At 36.8% G+C, this 21,469-nt stretch overlaps 1 protein-coding gene across 1 annotated transcript in view; it reads right to left on the reverse strand.

Moving 5' to 3' along the window:
* Positions 1–15,403, reverse strand: part of LOC135226250 (protein sax-3-like) — a 544,101-nt gene extending 528,698 nt beyond the window's left edge. The window contains exon 1 of the mRNA XM_064265691.1: positions 14,749–15,403. Coding sequence (XP_064121761.1) covers positions 14,749–14,833 — 85 coding nt within the window. The 5' untranslated portion in view covers positions 14,834–15,403. The remainder of the gene's footprint in view (positions 1–14,748) is intronic.
* Between the last annotated feature and the right edge of the window lie 6,066 nt (positions 15,404–21,469).

Consider the following 21,469-nt stretch of genomic DNA (forward strand, 5'->3'; position numbering starts at 1 on the left):
TAATGCCATTACTCCAGAAAAAAAACAAATCCATGATAATGTGAATATTCCTTTAACATCACATTTACCGTTTCCTTCCCCAAAAATAAAACCGACAGATCTCCTCCTCGCCTCCGAAGCAGAGCTGTGGCGACGAAGTTGGTATTTAACAACTTTCTCTCCACATCATTAGAAGAGAGCAATTACCCCAAGAAAATGGCTCTAAAGGCACGTCTTTTGGGTAAGGAGGGCGTCTGGAGGGAAGGGGAAGGGGAGAGGGAAGGTGGAGGGAATGTAAATGATACAAGGGCGCGTGCGACCTCCCCAGAGCATGAAGGAAGAGCACAGGAGGAAGAAGACGATGTAGGGACGGGGGCGAAGCATATACCCTTGGAGGAATGCCCCTAGAGACTATCTACCAAAAGACGAGGGAAAGGGGACGGGGGAGGTATATACCCATACAACCAGGGAGGTTGTCCCTGGAGCCTATCTACCAATAGAGATGAGGGAAGCGGGGTGGGGAGGGGGGGAGCAAACTCTACCCATGTAAGTGAACCCTTTCTCTGCCATTATGATTTTGCTTAAAACAACACCAAAGTTTCCTCCCCTTGAGCAACGTTAGCTAGAGAACTCCACTGTAGAAGTTTCCTGCTAACAATGATTTAATTTGTCTCCTATACGCTTCATGTCGCTGTAGTGTTTCGCTCTAAACATATAACACTTAAAAATAAACATTATATATGATGTGAATAACGTAATTCATTTGAGGGAACGATAATTATGTTACAAACAAGAATTAATTCTCTCTCTCTCTCTCTCTCTCTCTCTCTCTCTCTCTCTCTCTCTCTCTCTGTGTGTGTGTGTGTGTGTGTGTGTGAGCGTGTGTGTAAGTATCCGTATAACACGTATTAACACTAATCTTTGGCGATACAGACTTACAAAATAAAAAATCTTGAGTAATATACCGATTGAGCTCCTGCATCCCACCATGTTAATCATTAAGATAGTGGTCAGCTGAATGTCACTCATAATGCCTTAGGTCACTAACCAGAATTCTAAAAGACATACACACACACACATACACATACAAAATACGAATCTGTCCATTCTCTTCTCATTAACTTTAAGGATGATTACTATTTGAGAAGTCTTTTAGAAGAAAAAATAATTTGCCGATGCCCTCCCACTGTACCCACCTTAAACACCCCACCCCACCTCTCTCTCTCTCTCTCTCTCTCTCTCTCTCCTCTCTCTCTCTCTCTCTCGTCAGGACACATGTGCGCGCTCGCAAGCAATTCCACGGCCGATGGCACAGCCACCATTACTGCATGCACGTAATGTATTTCTAATAAGTTCTAATGTCACCGGTGGATAATTCTTTTAAGTCTTATAATAGGTCATTATCTAAGTCAACATTAATCAGTCTGTGTAAATAGAGAAGTCATCATTCCATCCGCTGCCTGTAAGCAAATAAGCTACATGGTCTCTCTCTCTCTCTCTCTCTCTCTCTCTCTCTCTCTCTCTCTCTCTCTCTCTCTCTTAAAATGTACATCAGGTAACGCATATTTCAGAAAACAATGATCAACATCGCAAATTTCACTCTACTTTCAACAAGACAATTGAAGACATGGTTCTCGTTGAAATTAAATAAAAGAAAATAATGTAAAACCCACACATGAATCTTTTAAATTGCATGAAATGGCTTTGTAGCCGAACGATTCATAAAATACAAGAGGAGATTCCTGTATCCTCTGAACGAGAGAGAGAGAGAGAGAGAGAGAGAGAGAGAGAGAGAGAGAGAGAGAGAGAGAGAGAGAGAGAGAGAGAGAGAAGCCAAGCATAAACAGTAAAACCTCAAAAGGAAGAAAAAAAACCGTGGGACCGATTAATGAAATGAAGTTAACGCGACGAAAATGAAAATGAATGTGATAAACACGAGGTAACTGGGAAAGATGGACAACGGTGTGACCAATGATCGACAGCTGACCAACGGAGAGCAAAGTGAAACTTCAAGAGTGGTGTTAAACTAAATAGGCACCTAGGCCTATAAGTTTATAACTTGGAACAAAATACAAGGACGTGTAAAATACGTCATATATAAAATATTAGTATCTAATAAATATGTATACAGGCTACTTTTGAATTTGAAAACGGGCACAAACATTAACAAGTGCAAAATTTGCGGTTGATAGGTAATCAACAGAAGAGGATGGGGAAGATGAGATTAGGGTTTGGAAAGGGGGGGGAAGGAAGGAGGAAAGGAGGAGGAGTGGGAGGAAGGGAGGAAAGGAGGAGGAGGATGAGGGGGAGGGGGTGTTGGGGGCGTGAACAGGGTCTCTCAGGATCTTAGAAGAGGGGAAAGCTTGTTAAGATGTCGGCAACGTTTATGCCCCATCACGGATCCTTCAGCCTCATCAAACAAAACGTTGTCGTCTTCTCTTGGCAACTTAACCATGTCGCCGCGTTCTTTTGGCAACTTAGCCGTACTGTTTCGAGTACGTTGTCGGCTTTCTTTCGGCCGCCACAGGACCGTAGCTGGGCTCTCTCTCTCTCTCTTTGCGGCTCCACCCAGTATCCTATGTAGGCGCAAGATGAATTATTGCAACTGTGACTATAATTATAGATGGTTTCAGCTACCGAGACGAATAGGAACATTGCGAAAACATGTAAATCGTGAGGATGAAGGATATCAGCTAGCACAATGTGTGTGTGTGTGTGTGAGAGAGAGAGAGAGAGAGAGAGAGAGAGAGAGAGAGATCCTCAGCAAAAAGGTAAAATCAATTCAACTGAGAGAGAGAAAGTGTGATTAACCACGTCCAAATAATTCTCTGAAAAAACTATCTAAACACTTATGTGACCTGACGGCAAGATCATACATGTCTATTAGGCCTAGGCTTATTTCCCTCAACAGTCCCAAGAAATTTCTCAGTCAGAAAAGAATGGCACGGTCCATTGTGAAGTGTTGGCAATCCCGGTCAGCACCTCGCTTACAAGGCTATTATTATGATGAACTGGAGAGATAGGCCTACCGGCAACAAAACAAAAACCTATACAATTAAGCTACCAGCATAAATCCGATACAATGGGCCAAGCTTGCCGTCTCCTCCTCCTCCTCCTCCTCCTCCTTTTCTTACCCTTTCCCCTTCGTCCAGACAATGGTTCTACGACCATCCCTCTGATTTAATCAAAAACCTTGCAGGGCCAATCAGAGCACCAGCCCACTTTCCAATGGAATATCAGATGAGGCATATACAAACATTAGGCTGTCAAGTAGGCCACAAAGAAAAATAAAACTCTTTACAAGTGTACAGATCTATCGACCACTACCTAAAAAATATTTATAATGAAGGTCCAAGTTACGAGAAAGCACGGTCAACTGACAGCAAACTTCTCCTTAGACAATAACATCAATCTTGCTTCCTAAGCTTACAACACGGCACGACTCAAGGTCTCGCTGCAAAGGCATAAACAATTAAAAATGCCGCGAGGAGGCGTGGCTTGTAGTTGCCATTCGTCTTTATTGACGCTTATCTTATTTTGCATGAAAAACTTTACATTCTTAGACTATTATTTATTCTATTTTTTTATATATATTCACACCCTCTCAAAATACTTACGTACTTGATGTAAAGTTATAGCACTATTTGATTTGTCTAATTTCCGAAATTAAAGACATTTCCGAAATTAAATACTTAATGTGCATACGAGCTCTCTCTCTCTCTCTCTCTCTCTCTCTCTCTCTCTCTCTCTCTCTCTCTCTCTCTCACAGAAAATTCAACTACCAAATGCAACGTAAATATCTAAGTCATTAAATTATGAAATGTATTACTCCTTTGAAGAAATATGAACTTGACGAAGTCTCGTGGTCCAAACACGTCCTTCACATGACATTTGAGGGTGATTTACTGACCACTAAAAATAATGTAAAACTTATAATCAACGCGCGAAAATAGTAATCTAGCTTTAGCATACAAGGCTGGCTCGAGTGAGTACGCACACGCACATCACAGAACACGGACGCCCCTAATTGCTAAACTTTAATATATACATATATATATATACATATATGAGAGAGAGAGAGAGAGAGAGAGAGAGAGAGAGAGAGAGAGAGAGAGAGAGAGAGAGAGAGAGAGAGATTACTAAATGCATTTCAGTAAAGTACCAAAATAATTTAAGAAGTTACTGTTGGTGGAACATTAAAAGTAGTTCTTTGTCTTTAATATCGAAAAGTTAGACTTCGCTAGCTGACTGCTTACGGTTCGTTGGGGCTAAACACAATCGATATAGGGTACGTTGTACCACCTACAATCACACAACAATAAGCTAAAATTAACCTATTGAATTCGATTGCAAAAAACTATTATCAGAGACATGTCCATGATGTCCACAATGATGGCACATACGGGTTAGAACTGAAACACTGATAACTACAGTCAAGGCGATGCGCTATCAAATAACACGAGAGAGAGAGAGAGAGAGAGAGAGAGAGAGAGAGTAAAACAAACAAAAAAAGACACTGAGTCAAAGAATCTTCGCCGTGTTTTTCTGAACGCACTAAAAAAATTATCTAGCGATTAATGTAATTACACCTACATAATCACCAGGCTTTGCATCTCTGCTATTAATTAAACAGCCAATTTATTCATGGTGTATCCAGGGAACACAGTGGAGGGGGCGAGGACTCACCACCACCACCTTCCCTCTCAATATACAAGAGGAAAAGGGAAGGGGAAGGGGGGGGGTGAAGGATTAATAACTCATCAATACAGAGATTATTAGTATTCGGAGTTCCCTTGGACACCCCCGGCAGCAACCAGCATCCCCTCACTGAGTAAAAAGAGGGAGAGGGGACCGGAGATTCGACAGAGTTTACATTTTAATCGAATCACTAGCGGCTGATGACATCTCAGAAGGTGCCTATTGCTCTAGTGACTAGGCCCAATACAGGGCTGAATAAGCCCTCACACAGACCCATCCAACAGGCCTAGTCCCTGGGGTCTGTGAGCTAATTTCGAAGTCTAATCTAAACGATTATCTTATTTCAGGTCGACAGATAAACCTAATTGAGTGGGTTAATTAAATAATAATAATAATAATAATAATAATAATAATTAATAATAATAATAATAATAAGGGTTTATAAATAATGTGTAAACACAAAAGTAATCACTATGATCGTTATCAAAATATATATATATATAAGGTAAATCTTATTATAAATAATGTGTAAACACAAAAGTATATAATCACTATGATCGTTATCAAAATACATATAAGGTAAATCTTATAAGCATAAAGATTCGGTTGAGGTATCCATTGAAATACAATTTATATATACATAGCTTCAAATCTCCAGACTAGATTAGCCTACTTACCGTAGAAGGGGAGCATCTCATAAAGGGCAACTAGGATACCTGTTACATGAATACCTAAAACAATATGCTACTCAATCAGGCTTGGACCCAACAAACACGCACAGCCGCCAACATTAAGCTTTACAAGTACCTACACACCTAGTCTAAACAAACACGTCATGACAAATAAGAGCAGCTAACAACGTTATGAACAAAGACACCTACAGCAGTAACAACGCGACTAAATCATCAGCTCACATTTTATGGTCTACCAAAGACAATAATCAGCTCAATGGAGAAGTCGGCAGCTTTATTATTCATGCATCAGCCGAATAAAATAAGCATCTGATAACTACTACTTGTGCCCAAAATAAACACCAAAGTATAGGTATACATTTTAAAGTTTATTAAAAAATATACAAAATTCAATCGCAAGATGTATAAACCAGCACGCATAATTACATAGTAAAAATTCTAACACCGATATTTGCAGCCATAGAAAAAAACACGATCACATCAAAAAGATTAGAATCTCTCTCTCTCTCTCTCTCTCTCTCTCTCTCTCTCTCTCTCTCTCTCTCTCTGTGAAAAGTCAGCCAGTCACTCTAGCGGAACATAATCATTAGACTCTGAAAGGCAATGGCAGTCAAGCTAAGAAAAAATGGGCGCTCCGCATCAATATGTTCAAAGGCATAAATAGACATCAGATCCTTACTGAGACAATGCTAACAGGAGACCCACTGCAGCGTTACCTACTCCCACAATGCACCGAATGCCCGGGGCACCAGATCAAATGCCCGTGACACCAGATGATGGATGAGCTGACGCCATCTAATGTTAATTGGTCGTTTAATCGACTGTGACTGACATCCACAGCCTCACACTGATTGCAATAGATAGCCTGGTCGATGGCCTTATTTGTCAAACCCACTCGGCTTAAAAAAAAAAAATGGATGCCTATATTTAGGCTAGGCCTACTGATTCACCTAAGCATCCCACGCCTATAAGAAAAAAGGGAACGCAAATATTTATCAGTTCTGGGGGACCAGCTTTCACAACGAAAATTTACTTAAGTTACTTCCCGCATTAGGCAAAAAATCTCCATCCTTCAGCGGTTTCCCAAATATTTGGCTTTTTGAGAAGAAACATTCGTATTTTCTCATACAACACTTTCAGATGCCTTACGTAATTGAAACACTTATAAGTCTAACCCTTAATCAACTTGATCACAATAAAAAAAAATAATAAAAAGAAATCAACAGAAAGTCTATGCTTACCAATTTCTGAATAACAAACCATGGAGGAAAACTGTATCATACCTAGGCTTATTGTTTCACACCACTAAACCAGGGGTAGGCTCCAGTGACGTTATCAACGCTCCAAACACCATGAAAGTGGAAGAAGAGCCATTGGCAACGAAAATACGACCTCCGAAATATGGCAAAGAGAGGCTCGAGCACGGCAGTAACCCATTAAGGCCTATTGCCTCGCTCTAAGTGAGAAAGTTCGGAGAGTTTCTCTAGGCCTAACAACCTGTCTTTGCAAATCTCTCTTAAAAGGGGGAGGCTTCCTTTTCCATGAACAGTCCCAAGGCACAGCATTTCTTAATAAGGCCCGCAAACACCTTTCACATCAACATCTCTTTTAATACAACGGCAATCGACTATCAATGAAGTTAACTTAAGGAGCGGAATGGGTTTTGGAAAACACATGATCTGGAAGGGGAAATGCCCCCCCCCCCCCCCTCTCTCTCTCTCTCCACGCACACACACACGCACACACACCAGGAACCAACGCATATGATTTAAGAAAGAAACTACGCCTTTTACTGCGACACTGCAAATCATCAGCAATTACTGAAGCCGACCTCGCAATCAATTAACAAAATCACACATCATGATCAATTATCGCGACAGACATCTTAATCATTTACCCAGGTCTTGGGCGCCATTAATACCTGATCTAAGCAGTAAGTGAGCTTAACTACCGCTATCGACTTCACTTATCAAATCAAGCATCACAACTAATGAATAGTCTTCTACTCTTCTTGTCTCTCACGGCTTCTGAATCAACTTTATCCAGGTTAATTATGAGTGTTGAAAAATAAAAAAATAAGAGACATATGTTTCTTAAAATACGTTTACACGTTCTTGGGACGCCAATTCATCATAGAATATAATAATTAGATATTCATGGGGTGGGTCTTGAATCTCTTTATCTTTTGCGTGTCCTTCCAAAACCACGCTCTTGGCTGTAACATGCTCGGAGCGGCTTAACTGACGATCTAATTAGATTGAATGAGAAAATAATTATAAAAAGGAATGGCGTTATCTGGGGCGACAAAAAAAAATCGATAGCAGTAATCAACATCTCAATCAGTATGTGTGACTTAGACAGTGCCGAGAGAGAGAGAGAGAGAGAGAGAGAGAGAGAGAGAGAGAGAGAACGATTGCACCACTCGCAGTGGAATAATTTATTCAGTGACAACAATTGGATTTATCAGAGCTAGTTCTGGGTTTATCATAAGCTACGCTCTCTCTCTCTCTCTCTCTCTCTCTCTCTCTCTCTCTCTCTCTCTCTCTCTCTCTCTCTCTCTCTCTCTCTCTCTCTCTCTCTCCATACATAATAGAAGACCACAAGAAAATCGATCACCCATTAGAAAGGGGATAGCAAGCACTTACGACAGCTAAAATAAAATAAATAAAAACTGCCTCTAATTACGCAATCTCTTATCTACACCAGGCTCTACAATTTTTCCTTACTAGTACCGGTAGCCAACGTTAGAACAGGGTTTTGATATCTAGTTGTACAGGTTTGCGGTACCATATTCGGATATAACGACCCTATAAAACTAGCCTGTAACCCAGTGCTTGCCGGAACGGATCGACATTGGCCTAAGATTTTTTTTTTTTTTTTTTTTTTTTTTTATTTTTTTTTTTTTTTTTTTTTTTTGAGACGATATAAAACTAATGGTAAACACATCCTTAGCAATAATGTTTCTTTATATACAAAAAGTGGTGTGGGTGGAGCCCACCTCAATGTGGCAAAAGAAGGATGACGCCCAGGCATAGCCACTACCTTAGTGATAACAACGATAAGGAGAGAGAGAGAGAGAGAGAGAGAGACCTGTATCAGTCACTGAGATTCTCTTTAGCCGTCCATTAGCATAATTTATGCGTAACAACCCAAACATAGAAATGACAGAGCACTAATAAAGGCGTAATATCACTCGTTCACAGGCCGTATTCTCTCTCTCTCTCTCCTCTCTCTCTCTCTCTCTCTCTCTCTCTCATTATCATTATTAGGAATAAGACGTTCACGGTCGATTTCACCCTTAAAATCCCATCATCATTTACGTCTCGCTATCTGTTATGAGAGAGAGAGAGAGAGAGAGAGAGAGAGAGAGAGAGAGAGAGAGAGAGAGAGAGAGAGAGATTTAGGTATGTCGTAAGCACGCATATACATATACATAGTATGCACATACATATATACATACAGATATATGTGTATACATACATATATATATATATACATATTATATAGATACGCAGCTTGAGGAGCATTAAAATTATTCTGGAGAGAGAGAGAGAGAGAGAGAGAGAGAGAGAGTATGCCCTTGCGCTGGCGGAGGTAAAGAAAAAAAAAATAAGGCGAGTTGGAGAATGACTAATCAGGTTTCTCATCAAACTTTTTTGGGGCGGTACGAAAAAAAAATAAAAAAAAAAAAAAAAAAAAAAGATGCCGGGAGAGCTTTCCAAATATCATCCACAAGTTATCTAATTGGACTACTCTGAATTCCATCTCACTTCAAAAGAATTATTTTGGATTTTTCATTTTTACTGTAAGTGATGAAACATTTTCTTTACTGAGTCTTAGGCCTACCAAGTAGTACTACAGAATTAATAAGTTGAGTATAATAAAATGCATTTCAAGTACAAGTTAATTTAGAAATAAAAAATTTAGTTCTGTTATAGTATGTAATATGGGCTAACTTAAGATGGAAGATTACAACAAATAGAAGACTATAGAGAGAGAGAGAGAATCTCAACCACAAATATCCCAAGATATAATGGACTATATTCTTTTTCGATTATTTTAATTTGGGTAGCCGAACGAAAACCAGCATTAAGCTGCAAAATATTCAATATTTTCATCCTTATTATTGTTTAAAAAGAACAAATATTCTATAATAAATGTATGAAAAAGCACCCAACTTTAAGAACCAAGACCTTAAGTGAACAGGCCACAAGCAAATATAACCTTAGCTCCCTCACACGACGTACTAACAATTTACCACGAAGTAACGTCAGACGTAGACATAACGCTCCTTACTTCTTTAATCTATTAACACCTATAATCATCAATGAATTGTCATGTAAATAGACATAAGATAAGATAAACTTGCCTCCTTAACATGACCAACGCTGTTATGGAGATTAAGGCATTAATCTTGATGTACGGCTATACAAATGATGTCGATCGGTTAGGCTATGCGCTGAGAAAATAAATCGGTCTCTTATTTTATTCTGATACCGATATTAGTCTACTGATTACAGGTTGGCCGTGCTACTACGGGGCCATCTTAGTCTAACAGCAACAACAATAACTTATACTGCATATACTAGATAAGCATTCCGAATCATGTTACCTAAACTACCGTAATGAATGTTAATTCAACAACAGTGAGAGTATCACAACAATACCAAATCTCTCCTTCTTCCCAGATTTAACCTATTTTTATATGGGGTCGCCGTTATGAAGGAGTCGTCTCCATCGATTTCTGTCCTGGTGACGATTCATTCACCGATACCAAATCTTTACCAATTAATAATAATAATAATAAAACCCATACTGAATAATAATAATAATATATGCAGAGGATTACGAAGACCGTAAATTCTAAAGCAACTGCATCCCATGTGAGCAACGCGACCAAACAAAAGCAGGTTTCTCCGGGACAGAGAGAATCCTATCCTTTACCAGTGGCCCCAGAACCTACCTGTCGCCTCTAGAGGAGCGACAGGGCTCACTCCAGGACTATCTAACTCGATGCCCTTTTTGGGGGCAAGGCAGCAGACGTCGCCGACGACGCGACCCTTCTCGATCGACCTTGCAATGGCGAAAACCGCAAAAATACCCGCAGGCCATACGATACGGTGCCTATTAGGTTCACTCAGAAACACCACGGTCATCTCTCTCTCTCTCTCTCTCTCTCTCTCTCTCTCTAAGAATTAATATGGGTCTAGAGTGATCTCTTATATAGGAAGTCTAGAATGAACTCGTATAGGTTTAGAGTAAAACATGATTATTACTGTGGCTTTCTCCATCGCAGTACTTTTAAAACGGACAAATAATAATATAAAATTACTTGTGTTACAAATTTCTCTTTTAACATAAATATATAAATATAACAATGTCAACGTGAGACACACACTCGGTTCCCCACTACAAACTGTACCTACCACCCTATGCAACCATTCTCTTTAACACCGCCCATAGCAATCTGAGCACTCACTGGAGGGTGGGTGTGGCACGGGTGTGGTGGTGGCGGTGGAGGAGAGTGGGAGGAATAGGGGAAGGGGGTAAAATATCCCCTTCCCCCTTCCCTTCCTTCCTCCATCTCCCGGGCAGAGAAAACAGGGACGAGTAATTGATATAAAACAAGGAATAGATCTCAATCGAATCCTGAAACTGGAACGTAAATGTTTGCGCATTCCTCAGATTTCGTTACCTGGTCTTTTTTTTTTTTTTTTTTTTTTTCCCACATACACCGCTCGAATTTCCAGAGGCCGTCCGCTGCTCACTCTCCACGCAGCAATGTCTGACTTTTAGGCTCCTGAATATTTCAAAATAGTGAGGCTACAGAGCGCTTCTCTCTCTCTTCTCTCTCTCTCTCTCTCTCTCTCTCTCTCTTCAGGTTGCGCACTACCAGAAATGTTCAAAGCTCATCTCAAAATATGAATATTTGGGTCCTTTCTTTTATACATAATTGTTGTTACAAAAGCAAATATTTTCAGGAAGGTCAAATTGCTTCATCGCTTCAGCGTATTTGCGCAAACAAAGAATATATAACGACAAAACAAAGCATATACTGAAATGGTTACGAACACCAATATCGTCGTCAAATAAAGGTATGGTATCCGCACTAACACAATCTGAGCAGCATTAAAGATACCTGGACATGACAGCAATAGCTTCATCATAGGCTGGCAACCAATAACACTGAGGAAAAGTACTGCAGACAAGCAACAGTTCAGAGCAACAGAAATAAATTTAAAATAGACCGACTGCAATGAACAGAAAGAAACTGCAGCTTTTCTCCGTCTCTCTTTGAGGTGAAGACCAAGATGGCGGTGCTGTGGGACGAGATCAGCCACACAAAAGACAAGATGAACAACGATCGCTGTGCCGTCTCTGGTAAAGAGAGAATTGCCTCCAAACTCATGGAGGAACACGGAGGAAGGACCAAAGTTCCGGACCGAAAAAGTATCAAGATGCTTGATTCAAATAAGCTGAATTTTCAGATTATTCACACAACAGCCAGACATATAGTTTGTGGACACCCAACAATATCAACGTCAAAAACAACATTACTATCATCATCATAATTATTAAGGCATTCAAACAACTAAAAACAGCAAAGCAACAATGACAACTAAAAAAAAAAGACAACTGCGATAACAATAATAACAGCAAGCTAATCCAAAATCTTGTTTAAAAATGTATGAAAAGAAGGCTTTCAAGAACCTGCTCCTCTCTCTTTTTCAAATCAGACTGCAAGGAGAACCGAGCAAGTTTCGAAAATTGTATTTTCGCACATATTTAATTAATATTCCTCACAAATAAATGATTGGCTCGTATGACAGTCTTGCATTCCAAAAGCTAACGTTGTAAAGCTGTCCATTCTAAGGGGATAAGGCAAAGGGGGAAGTATTCAAAACAAAACAAAACAAATTATTACGTATCACAATTGCATTCTATACTTCGTCTGAGTATTGCAATCGAAAGGTTGACAAAATTCTACAACTGTTCCTTCTACGGGAATAAGGCAAAATTGAAAAAAAATTATCACATAATAAATAAATTAATATTACCAAGCCTTCTTAAGTACCATCAAAAACTGGCTTAAAAGACGCAAATTCATCGGAAGAAACTGATCGCTTCCCTTTCATTCTACATTTGCCAAAGATGTTCTAAAAGAGTAAGTTTATTAATGGTCACACCAACATTCATACCTTAATTGTCGAACTGTGGATGAATTTCCTGTACAAAAAACCTCCAATACCCTCTTAATTCACCTACACGCAAGACTCCTCAGCAGTGCGTCAAACCCGAAAAGTGAATGAATAAAGCAATAAAATAAAATCACTGTGACAATTACTTTTCTAAGTAAAAATTACTTTACTAAGTAAAAACTTTTTTATTTATTTGCAAAGAAAATAAATGTTTACTTCTTGTCCCTCCGTTATATATTATATATTTCTGTTCTGCACTTATGAACTTTATAAATAAAACTTTAAAATTTTGATGAAAAATTACTTACCGATTTTCTTATTATATATATATATATTATATATAATATATATATATATATATATATATATATATATGACTAGTGATAAATGAATTTCTTAAAACTTTCAACCATAAGAATACGTAATAATAATAATGTCTTTAAATCATCACAAACTGTTCATTCCTTATCAAACATATGCAATTACTTTAAAGGTAGTTATAAAACTTACTAAATCAGAGGAAAATCCTTATTTACCTTTAAATGTTACTTAATTCCATCTGTATGTCATTTATATAACAAGAAAAAGCACTTTCTTTTCAACAGCACCCCATTTACAAAGAACACTTAAGCTAGACAATGTCAACTAAAACAAGGAAGAATAAGCGCAAGTCTTATCTGTACAGATACGCAAACATAAATACACACATAAAGTACAAATACACAGAAACGTATGTTGACAACGTCTTTCTTTTACGGTCCCTTTAATTTACTAACAAACACTTATTTAAGAACGCACCCTTGATTTACAAACAAAACGCTTATTTCAGGACACCTTAAATAAACTCTCGAAACACGGGAGTGTCGAGTGCGTCACCGCTTTAATAAGAAGATAAGCTCACCGTACGAGTAAGGGAATACTAAGTGGCTAACGGGGAATATGCAACTTAGGTTCGAATTCCACGTTAATCAGTACCAGCATTCTAAACAGACTTACGACAACTCATCAATGCTGCATAAATATACAAAACGTATGGTCATAGGAAGGACTGTGGGTACGAATATAATTTATCCATCTCTCTCTGAAGGAAGATCAAAGGTGCCCAAACCTTAAAGGGATATTGTAGCGATAACTCCGATGAAGTTTATCGTCATTAGTCATAAGGAAAAAAAAAACTATACACTCATTAATTCCTAGAGGTTACCTGCACTATTGTTTCATAAGGCTCCAGGCACAAAGATAATTCAATGTAAAATACACAAACAAAATATATATATATATATATATATATATTATATATATATATATATATATATATATATATCTCACTACCATATATATATATATATATATATATATATATATATATATATATATATCTCACTACCATACTTCACTTGTAATATCTCCGCAATGACAGAAATCTCAGCTGCTGATACTTACACAGCTATCGTAAGCGCACAACATAAAAAAAGATAAACAGAACAAAACGTAACTGAAAAAGTCTACGGAACTATTACTCATAAAATACTTCCGTTATCAAAACACTGAAGACGGAAATTTTAAGTCCTAAAACTGGTTTATCATTCTAACAAACATTTGCAATTACATATAATCATCTAATTCATCAATAACTAACATTCAACACTGCATTATTTGTTATTTTACACTTGACATTCCAAACTTATGTTTTTAATACAAATTATCTTTTTAAAAACAAATTCAAAGATCGCGATGCTAAAGTTATCAACATATACTGACGATGAGTATCACAAAAATATAAGAACAAATTTAGAAACGACGGCTTTCCGCAGACGTAGTTTGGATGAAATCTTATTTCCCCTACATGGTTAAAGCATGAATATATATACTATATATATATATATATATATATATATATATATATATATATATATATCACACGCACACATATAACAAAATGATAGGCTAAAGTTCCTTACCAAGCAAAATCACCACAGATATGTCCAAAATGTACAAAGAGCCTGATCGACAGTCAACTGGAGCTGCTATAAGCCCTGGGCAAAAACTACACAACAAGCGACAATAATATTAAAGCAAACGAAAATTTAAAGAAAAGTTTACGAAAACTACATTATCCTTCTGTGCGTCAATGCTGGTCCACACGAACGAAAGGCGTAAATTTAAGAGTTTAAACTTACCTGTAATTGGAGCAATGAGGATGGCACTCACAGCGCACAGTAAGATGATGGGCGTGCGTCCACCGCCCACACCCTCCACACCCATCCTGAGGGTGGTTTGGGTGGGGGTCACTCACCACGCCTTCACCTCCTTCAACTGCAACTATCCATAACTCTTATTTGATCAACATGGCGCAGAGCGAAAATGTTTACAACAAATGTATTCACAACGGTTCCCGGGGCGATAGTACTAGGTTAAGGGGTTTTATTTAATATCTATTAATGAACTGGGTGATAAATGGGTTATCTATTTCCGTATGATTTCAACAAATTCCTATCGTTTATTCAGAACATCCTCCTTGGACAAGTTAAATAACACCACCTTCAGAAGGCTTTGGACATAAAACAACAGGAATATCAACACGTGTGTGTTTAAAACACTTTTTTTTTCTTTTTTTAATTCAGCACCATAATCCTCCTGCGCCGAATCTATGCACTAAACAGCACCATCTTTCCTTCTCGTAACTTTAGCAAATGTCACAAAACACACAGCAGCCTCTGTACACCAAAACAATCACAAATGCAACCGACTTCCATGACAGAAAGTGCATCACCTGCGTCCCAGCACCAGAGCAACGTGAACCTACTTCCACAGCGACTCAGCGTAGACTAACTTCTGCCGCTGATCGCATGGAAGTTGAATCAGCTTTGGCCACGAGGACCGGTTGCCACTTACCCTTATATGCTCTTTACGTCTTTGAAGATTTTTTTCGCCATCATTTGCATGTTACATTTTATTCATGGTACACGTCATTTTTACTCTTCTAATTCTCATTTTTATTTATTGACGAAAAATGTAATGATTCTTGTTAGCGACGGAATGTTCTGCATGAGATTAACAGGTAAAATTCAATTATGCCTGATTTGAACGTAGATATTTGAATGTCCACGAAATAACAAATTTTAAAACTATGTAAAAAAAAATAGATCTAACTAATAGAGCGACGAAGTAAAATAAAACGATAAAATTTAGAATAGAGACTCGTGCCCCGAATGAATCCTGATTCCATTTCCCCCTCTGCCGAGCCGGAGGGGAAGAGGAGTCGATATCACGCCCGAAGTTTAGCTCGCCCAGGGAAAACATGGCATAGGCGTGAAAACTATATTGCATTCTTCAGTCTTTGCAGTTGACCCGCGCTATTTTATTGCATCGACAACATTTTCAGGCGCCTACACATGACCAACATTCGTTCAGGTTAAAAACCCCTTTCTGGACTAAAAAAAACAAAGGTTTCTACACTTCAGCAAGAGTATTAATCCAAAGAAATTCTTGAAATCTTCACTTTTTGTTTCTTGTTAGGTTGCTTAATAATGGAATTACAACTGTTTTTACTACTTTGATGAAGAAGAAGCAATTTGTTACCATAATAAAGAGTAGTCATAGGTTCTATGACCATGGATAGAATATTAAGGTAAAAGTGCAAATGGTTATATAATTGTATTAAACACAAATATGGGTGTACACACACGCACACGCACACACACACATACACACACACACACACACACACATATATATATTATATATATTATTATTTTTTAAATATATATTATATATATATATTATATATATAAATATATAATATATAATATATATCTATATATAGATATATTATATATGATATATATTAATATATAAATATTATTAAATATAATAAATTATAATTATATATATATATATATATATATATATATTTATATGCGTGTGTGTTTGTGAAGCAATCTACAGTAAACAAACATTGCCAAAGATGGCCACGCAATATCCAGAAATAAGCTGTTTCCTGATGTTTCCACTTTTATTTTCATAGATCTTCCTTCATGTAGGAAACTAAGAATGAAGCTACCACAATCTTATTTTAGCAATCGTGTTACAATATTCAGAAAAGTCGACATAATTATAGTGTTAACAGTGCTGTTCCAAGTAAGCATAAAGTCACGTATTTGTAAGAGGAGAGAAGTAAGCAATTTACCTGTGCAAATTGCTCAGTCATTCGATGATGGCATTTGATGCTTAAATCCAATAATTTATACTTGTCCAATGGAAACCAAAATAATCGTCAAAAACTGCATTTTTTTTAAACTAAGTATAATAAACAATAATAATTTGTTGGGCATATTAGAATAAAAGTAATAAGAAACATTTCCAGTAGCAAGCCTGTACATTAAACTGCCCGTAATGCAATATATCAGCCATAAATTACACGATGCGTTGATATTAAAAAATTAAAAGGAAAACAGAGACTGTGAACTGAAAAATTAATAACAATAAAAAATATACATATAACTCTTGTGAGAGTCAACAGAAGCAGATGAAGACCCAATCTGTACGTTCACTGACGGCGTTGTTTCTTCAAGTTTTTATTTACTTATATATTCATTTTGATGACGTCTTTTATCATTCGAGTTATCGATTATAGCAGTGTCGTTGACTCCCACCTCTCTCATCTCAATGTATGAAATATTGCGGAGCTTACAGACTCGGACTGAATTGTATTTTGGTAAAACACCGACGTATGATTCGTGTCGCTATCCACGTTCGTAAGATTGTTCTTCACAATATGGCCACTGATGTTTTTGTTCTTGTAGAACATGATTAGCTCGTTCGAGTTGTTGATGCATACAACGTTAAGGTGCGTCCACACATACTTACATATCCGTCTACTACTCTATCTATCTATATAACTTAACAACATTACAGTGTTGATTTTAAGGAAATATGCGCGTGATTTTTTTTATTTTCTTATTCTCCAGGGAGATATTTGTTATAACGTAATTAATCATAAATGTTTTAAAAGCAAATAATTATATATCTTGAATATCAGTATAACCCTTATCTTGAACATGAAATGAAGGAGAACTAATATTTACATATGTATGTATGTATGTATGTATGTATGTATGTATGTATGTATGTATGTATGTATAAAAATATATTGTAAACTTATATACATACATATATATGTGTGTGCGTGTGTGTGTGTGTGTGTGTGTGTGTGTGATATAAGCGTGCGTGTTTCTTATAACGTAATTAATCATAAATGCTTTAAATGTAAATAATTATATATCTTGAATATCAGTATAAACCTTACCTTGAACATGAAATGAAGGAGAACTGATATGTACGTATGCATGTGTATAAAAAAATATAGTGTAATATATATATATATATATATATATATATATATATATATATATATATATATATATATATATATATATATGTGTGTGTGTGTGTGTGCGTGTGTGTGTGCGCGCGCTTGTGATATAAAAGTGCGTGTTTCTTAACATCCCAATTATGCATGCTTTTTTTGTCTGTAAATAGTAGTGCCATGTTTGTTTTCATAATAGAGCTAAGTCGCACTCAGTCTAACTTCCTCATTCCAGCTCGAGAGAGACAATCCCTTCAAACCATTTACAAGAAAATCTGCCTCATCCGAGATTTCTTGCAGAGAAGTCAAGTCTCCGAGGAAGCCACATAATTCTAAGCGCTGCTTTGGCATATACGTTTTCTTTGCTGAGGATTAAACCGTCTTTTTATTTCTTTTATATATTGCGTTTTCTTGTGATGATGGTTCTGTCTTTTTATGACTCGACATGGTAACTGAGAACTGTGAAATATGGTTCACTTCTGTTCTCTGACGGGTGCTTTTGTTTAAAGCAGATGCATACAATATAGATTTTTTTGGTTAATGTGTTATTGTCCTACTAAGGAACCTAACGAACATGAATTACTATGTATGTTTGTGTAAGAGTGAGAATATACGCGTATGTATGACTACATTCGAATTTCCCTACATGCATACCATGTGAACCAAAACCTTCTCTTTTAATTTCTGGGGCAAATCTGATGTTCAAAAATGTTTCCTTAGTTGCTCATGAAAATGTCAGCAGCAGAACGTACTTTGGGATCAAATAATGCCCTGCCTCCGTCATAAATGAATAAACTATAAATCGAAATACTGGAGTAGCTCGCTCGTAATACATTTGCTTTACACGCCCAAAAGAGAACATTTTCTTTCGCTAATAATAACAATGTTACTTGTATTAGAAACAGGAATGCCATTTCTGCTCCTCACCTTTGTAATTTCCTGTTCTTTACATATGCATGAGTAGTGTCAAAGGTCAAACAGAGAACAGGAAATAACATGTGGGTATACACCGCAAGAAAGAAACACGCGCGTAAATCATACATATCTTATTGAATGCATTTTATGATTCATTCTTGAAGTACAGTCGGAAGATGATCAGATAACGCACGATAGAGGAGGAAGTTCAGACGTGTAAGTTTTCCACGTAGGGTATTCACCTCTGATGCGGCCATACGAGGCGGCACCTATAGGTATTTTCTCTGAAGACAATCGATCGAATGAAAGGAAATTTGCTCTGATATAAGAACCTCTCTGTCTGTGTGTCTGTCTGTATGTCTCTCCCTATGTTTGTGTGTGTGCATATATACCAAGAATACCGCTAGTAAATATGACCGGCCAAGTGTGGAGGGAAAAACAAACATTATTTTCGACATCATGCTGACAGCGACGATTGATTTCACTGATTATTAAAAAAGACGAATGCAACCATGTTTAGCTGTTTGTACAAATATATAAATTCCCGCACGTGCAATATCTGCTTGTCTGTGGCATTATCAATAGGAGCGTGGTTTAGTTCCTTGGACTGACAAGAGCGCTGAAAATTTATGTAACTCTATATAACCACCTGCAAACATACACGCATACATTTATGCGTAGAGATACATAAATTATGAGTACACACACACACACACACACATATATATACATATATATATATATATATATATATATATATATGTATATGTATATATATATATATATATATATATATATGTATATATGTGTATATATATGTATATATATATATATATATATATATATATATATATATATAAATATATGAATGATCGCAACTCTCTTTTTAACTAAAACGGGAAAAGTTTTGATTAAAATTTTGAAACTTGCCGACAGGTAGGCAGTATCTTAACCACGATAAGATATATAAGACTTCGCATGCGTCAACCTGCGTACCCTCACCTTCCCGCGTCTTCCCCTCGGCGGGGGCAGGAAGGGAGGAGGGCCAGTGGGTGGAGAACTTTACCGAAAAAAAAAGGATCCCAAGTAATCCACTTGAAAATTCGGGAAGGTTTAAAAGTAACCTTTCGACGGAACCTCTGAAAAGTTGAACATATCTCAGGTCGATGCCACTTGAGTTGTACTTCAAGAGTCAATCTGTAGATGGAGAAACCGTCGATGTTTTTTTTTTTTTTTTTTTTTTTTTTTTTTTTTTTTTTTTTTTTTTTTACCTGAGGGAGAGAGGAGGAGGAGAAGAGGTAAAAAAAATCTGTAAATATGAGAAAGTTCGATGCCAGTTCTAAGAGGGATTTGGCCAAAGTTTGCGGTCCTGCTGGATTTTGGAAAGGCTTGAGGAGGCTCCGACGTACATGTTGGAAGAAAGTTACCCTGGAAAATTGATGAGTGCCTGGCCTGAGGGAAAATTCAAGTCTGTGTGCTGTAATATTCATATTCATAATCTCTGTTTAGGAAATATGAGGTACATACCCAGGGTGTATGTGTTTGTATACATAAATATATATACACGTCATTACACAAACCCCACACACACACACACACACACACATCACACACACACACATCACATATATATAGATATAAATATATATATATATATATATATATATATATATAGTATATATATACACCACACACACACACACACACACACACACATATATATATAATATATATATATATATATATATATATATATATATAATTATTAATCACTTTAGCACGTGATTCGTTTATCACCCATATCCACAGGCTTGAAAATAAAGCCGAAACCGGTCAGGACCTGCACCCTGTCTCTTATTTTTCCCCTGTATATATATATATATATATATATATATATATATATACATATATATATATATATATATATATATATATATATATATATATATATATATATATATATATATATATAATACTCACTACGGTAATATGGCTATAAAAGTCTACGGGGTAGACACGCCATACTTTAAAGCCTTGAGCAACTCTCAAGACTTTTTTTTTATTAATGCCTTACGTCTATGCCCATCACATTATCGCCTATAAACTTTGTTTCAATAAATATATACATAAAATTTAAATTCTCCCTTCCATCAGATAATCTACTATATATGTAAATAATGAGAATCTAACGAAAGATGAAAAAGCTAAATCTGCAAAAATAAAATCGCTGTGGAATATTACACCTCCTCTGAAACACATCCATTAAGTAACTGGGGAAACCAGTTCTAACTGTATTTTAATCTTTAATATATGGAAGAATAAACAAACATCAGATTGGAAAGTTATATACCTTTATAATTTCAGATACAAGGCGCGGTGGTAATTTCAAAATAAATCAAGATAGAAATCATCCATATGAGTCAAGAATCAGTTGATTGTAGAACACATATCGGTCTCTTTATTATTGTATTGTTTTTTTGAGAGACGAGAGAGAGAGAGAAACTTAAAAAACTCTACGCTTTTCACTCGATACGTTTCACTACACATTCTTGCCATTGCCTCCTTCATAAATGTCTATTTATTTCTCTAACATACAATTGCCTCATGTTAGGAGCGCA

This window comes from Macrobrachium nipponense, chromosome 20 (genome assembly GCF_015104395.2).
Source record: "Macrobrachium nipponense isolate FS-2020 chromosome 20, ASM1510439v2, whole genome shotgun sequence".
Lineage (NCBI taxonomy): Eukaryota > Metazoa > Arthropoda > Malacostraca > Decapoda > Palaemonidae > Macrobrachium > Macrobrachium nipponense.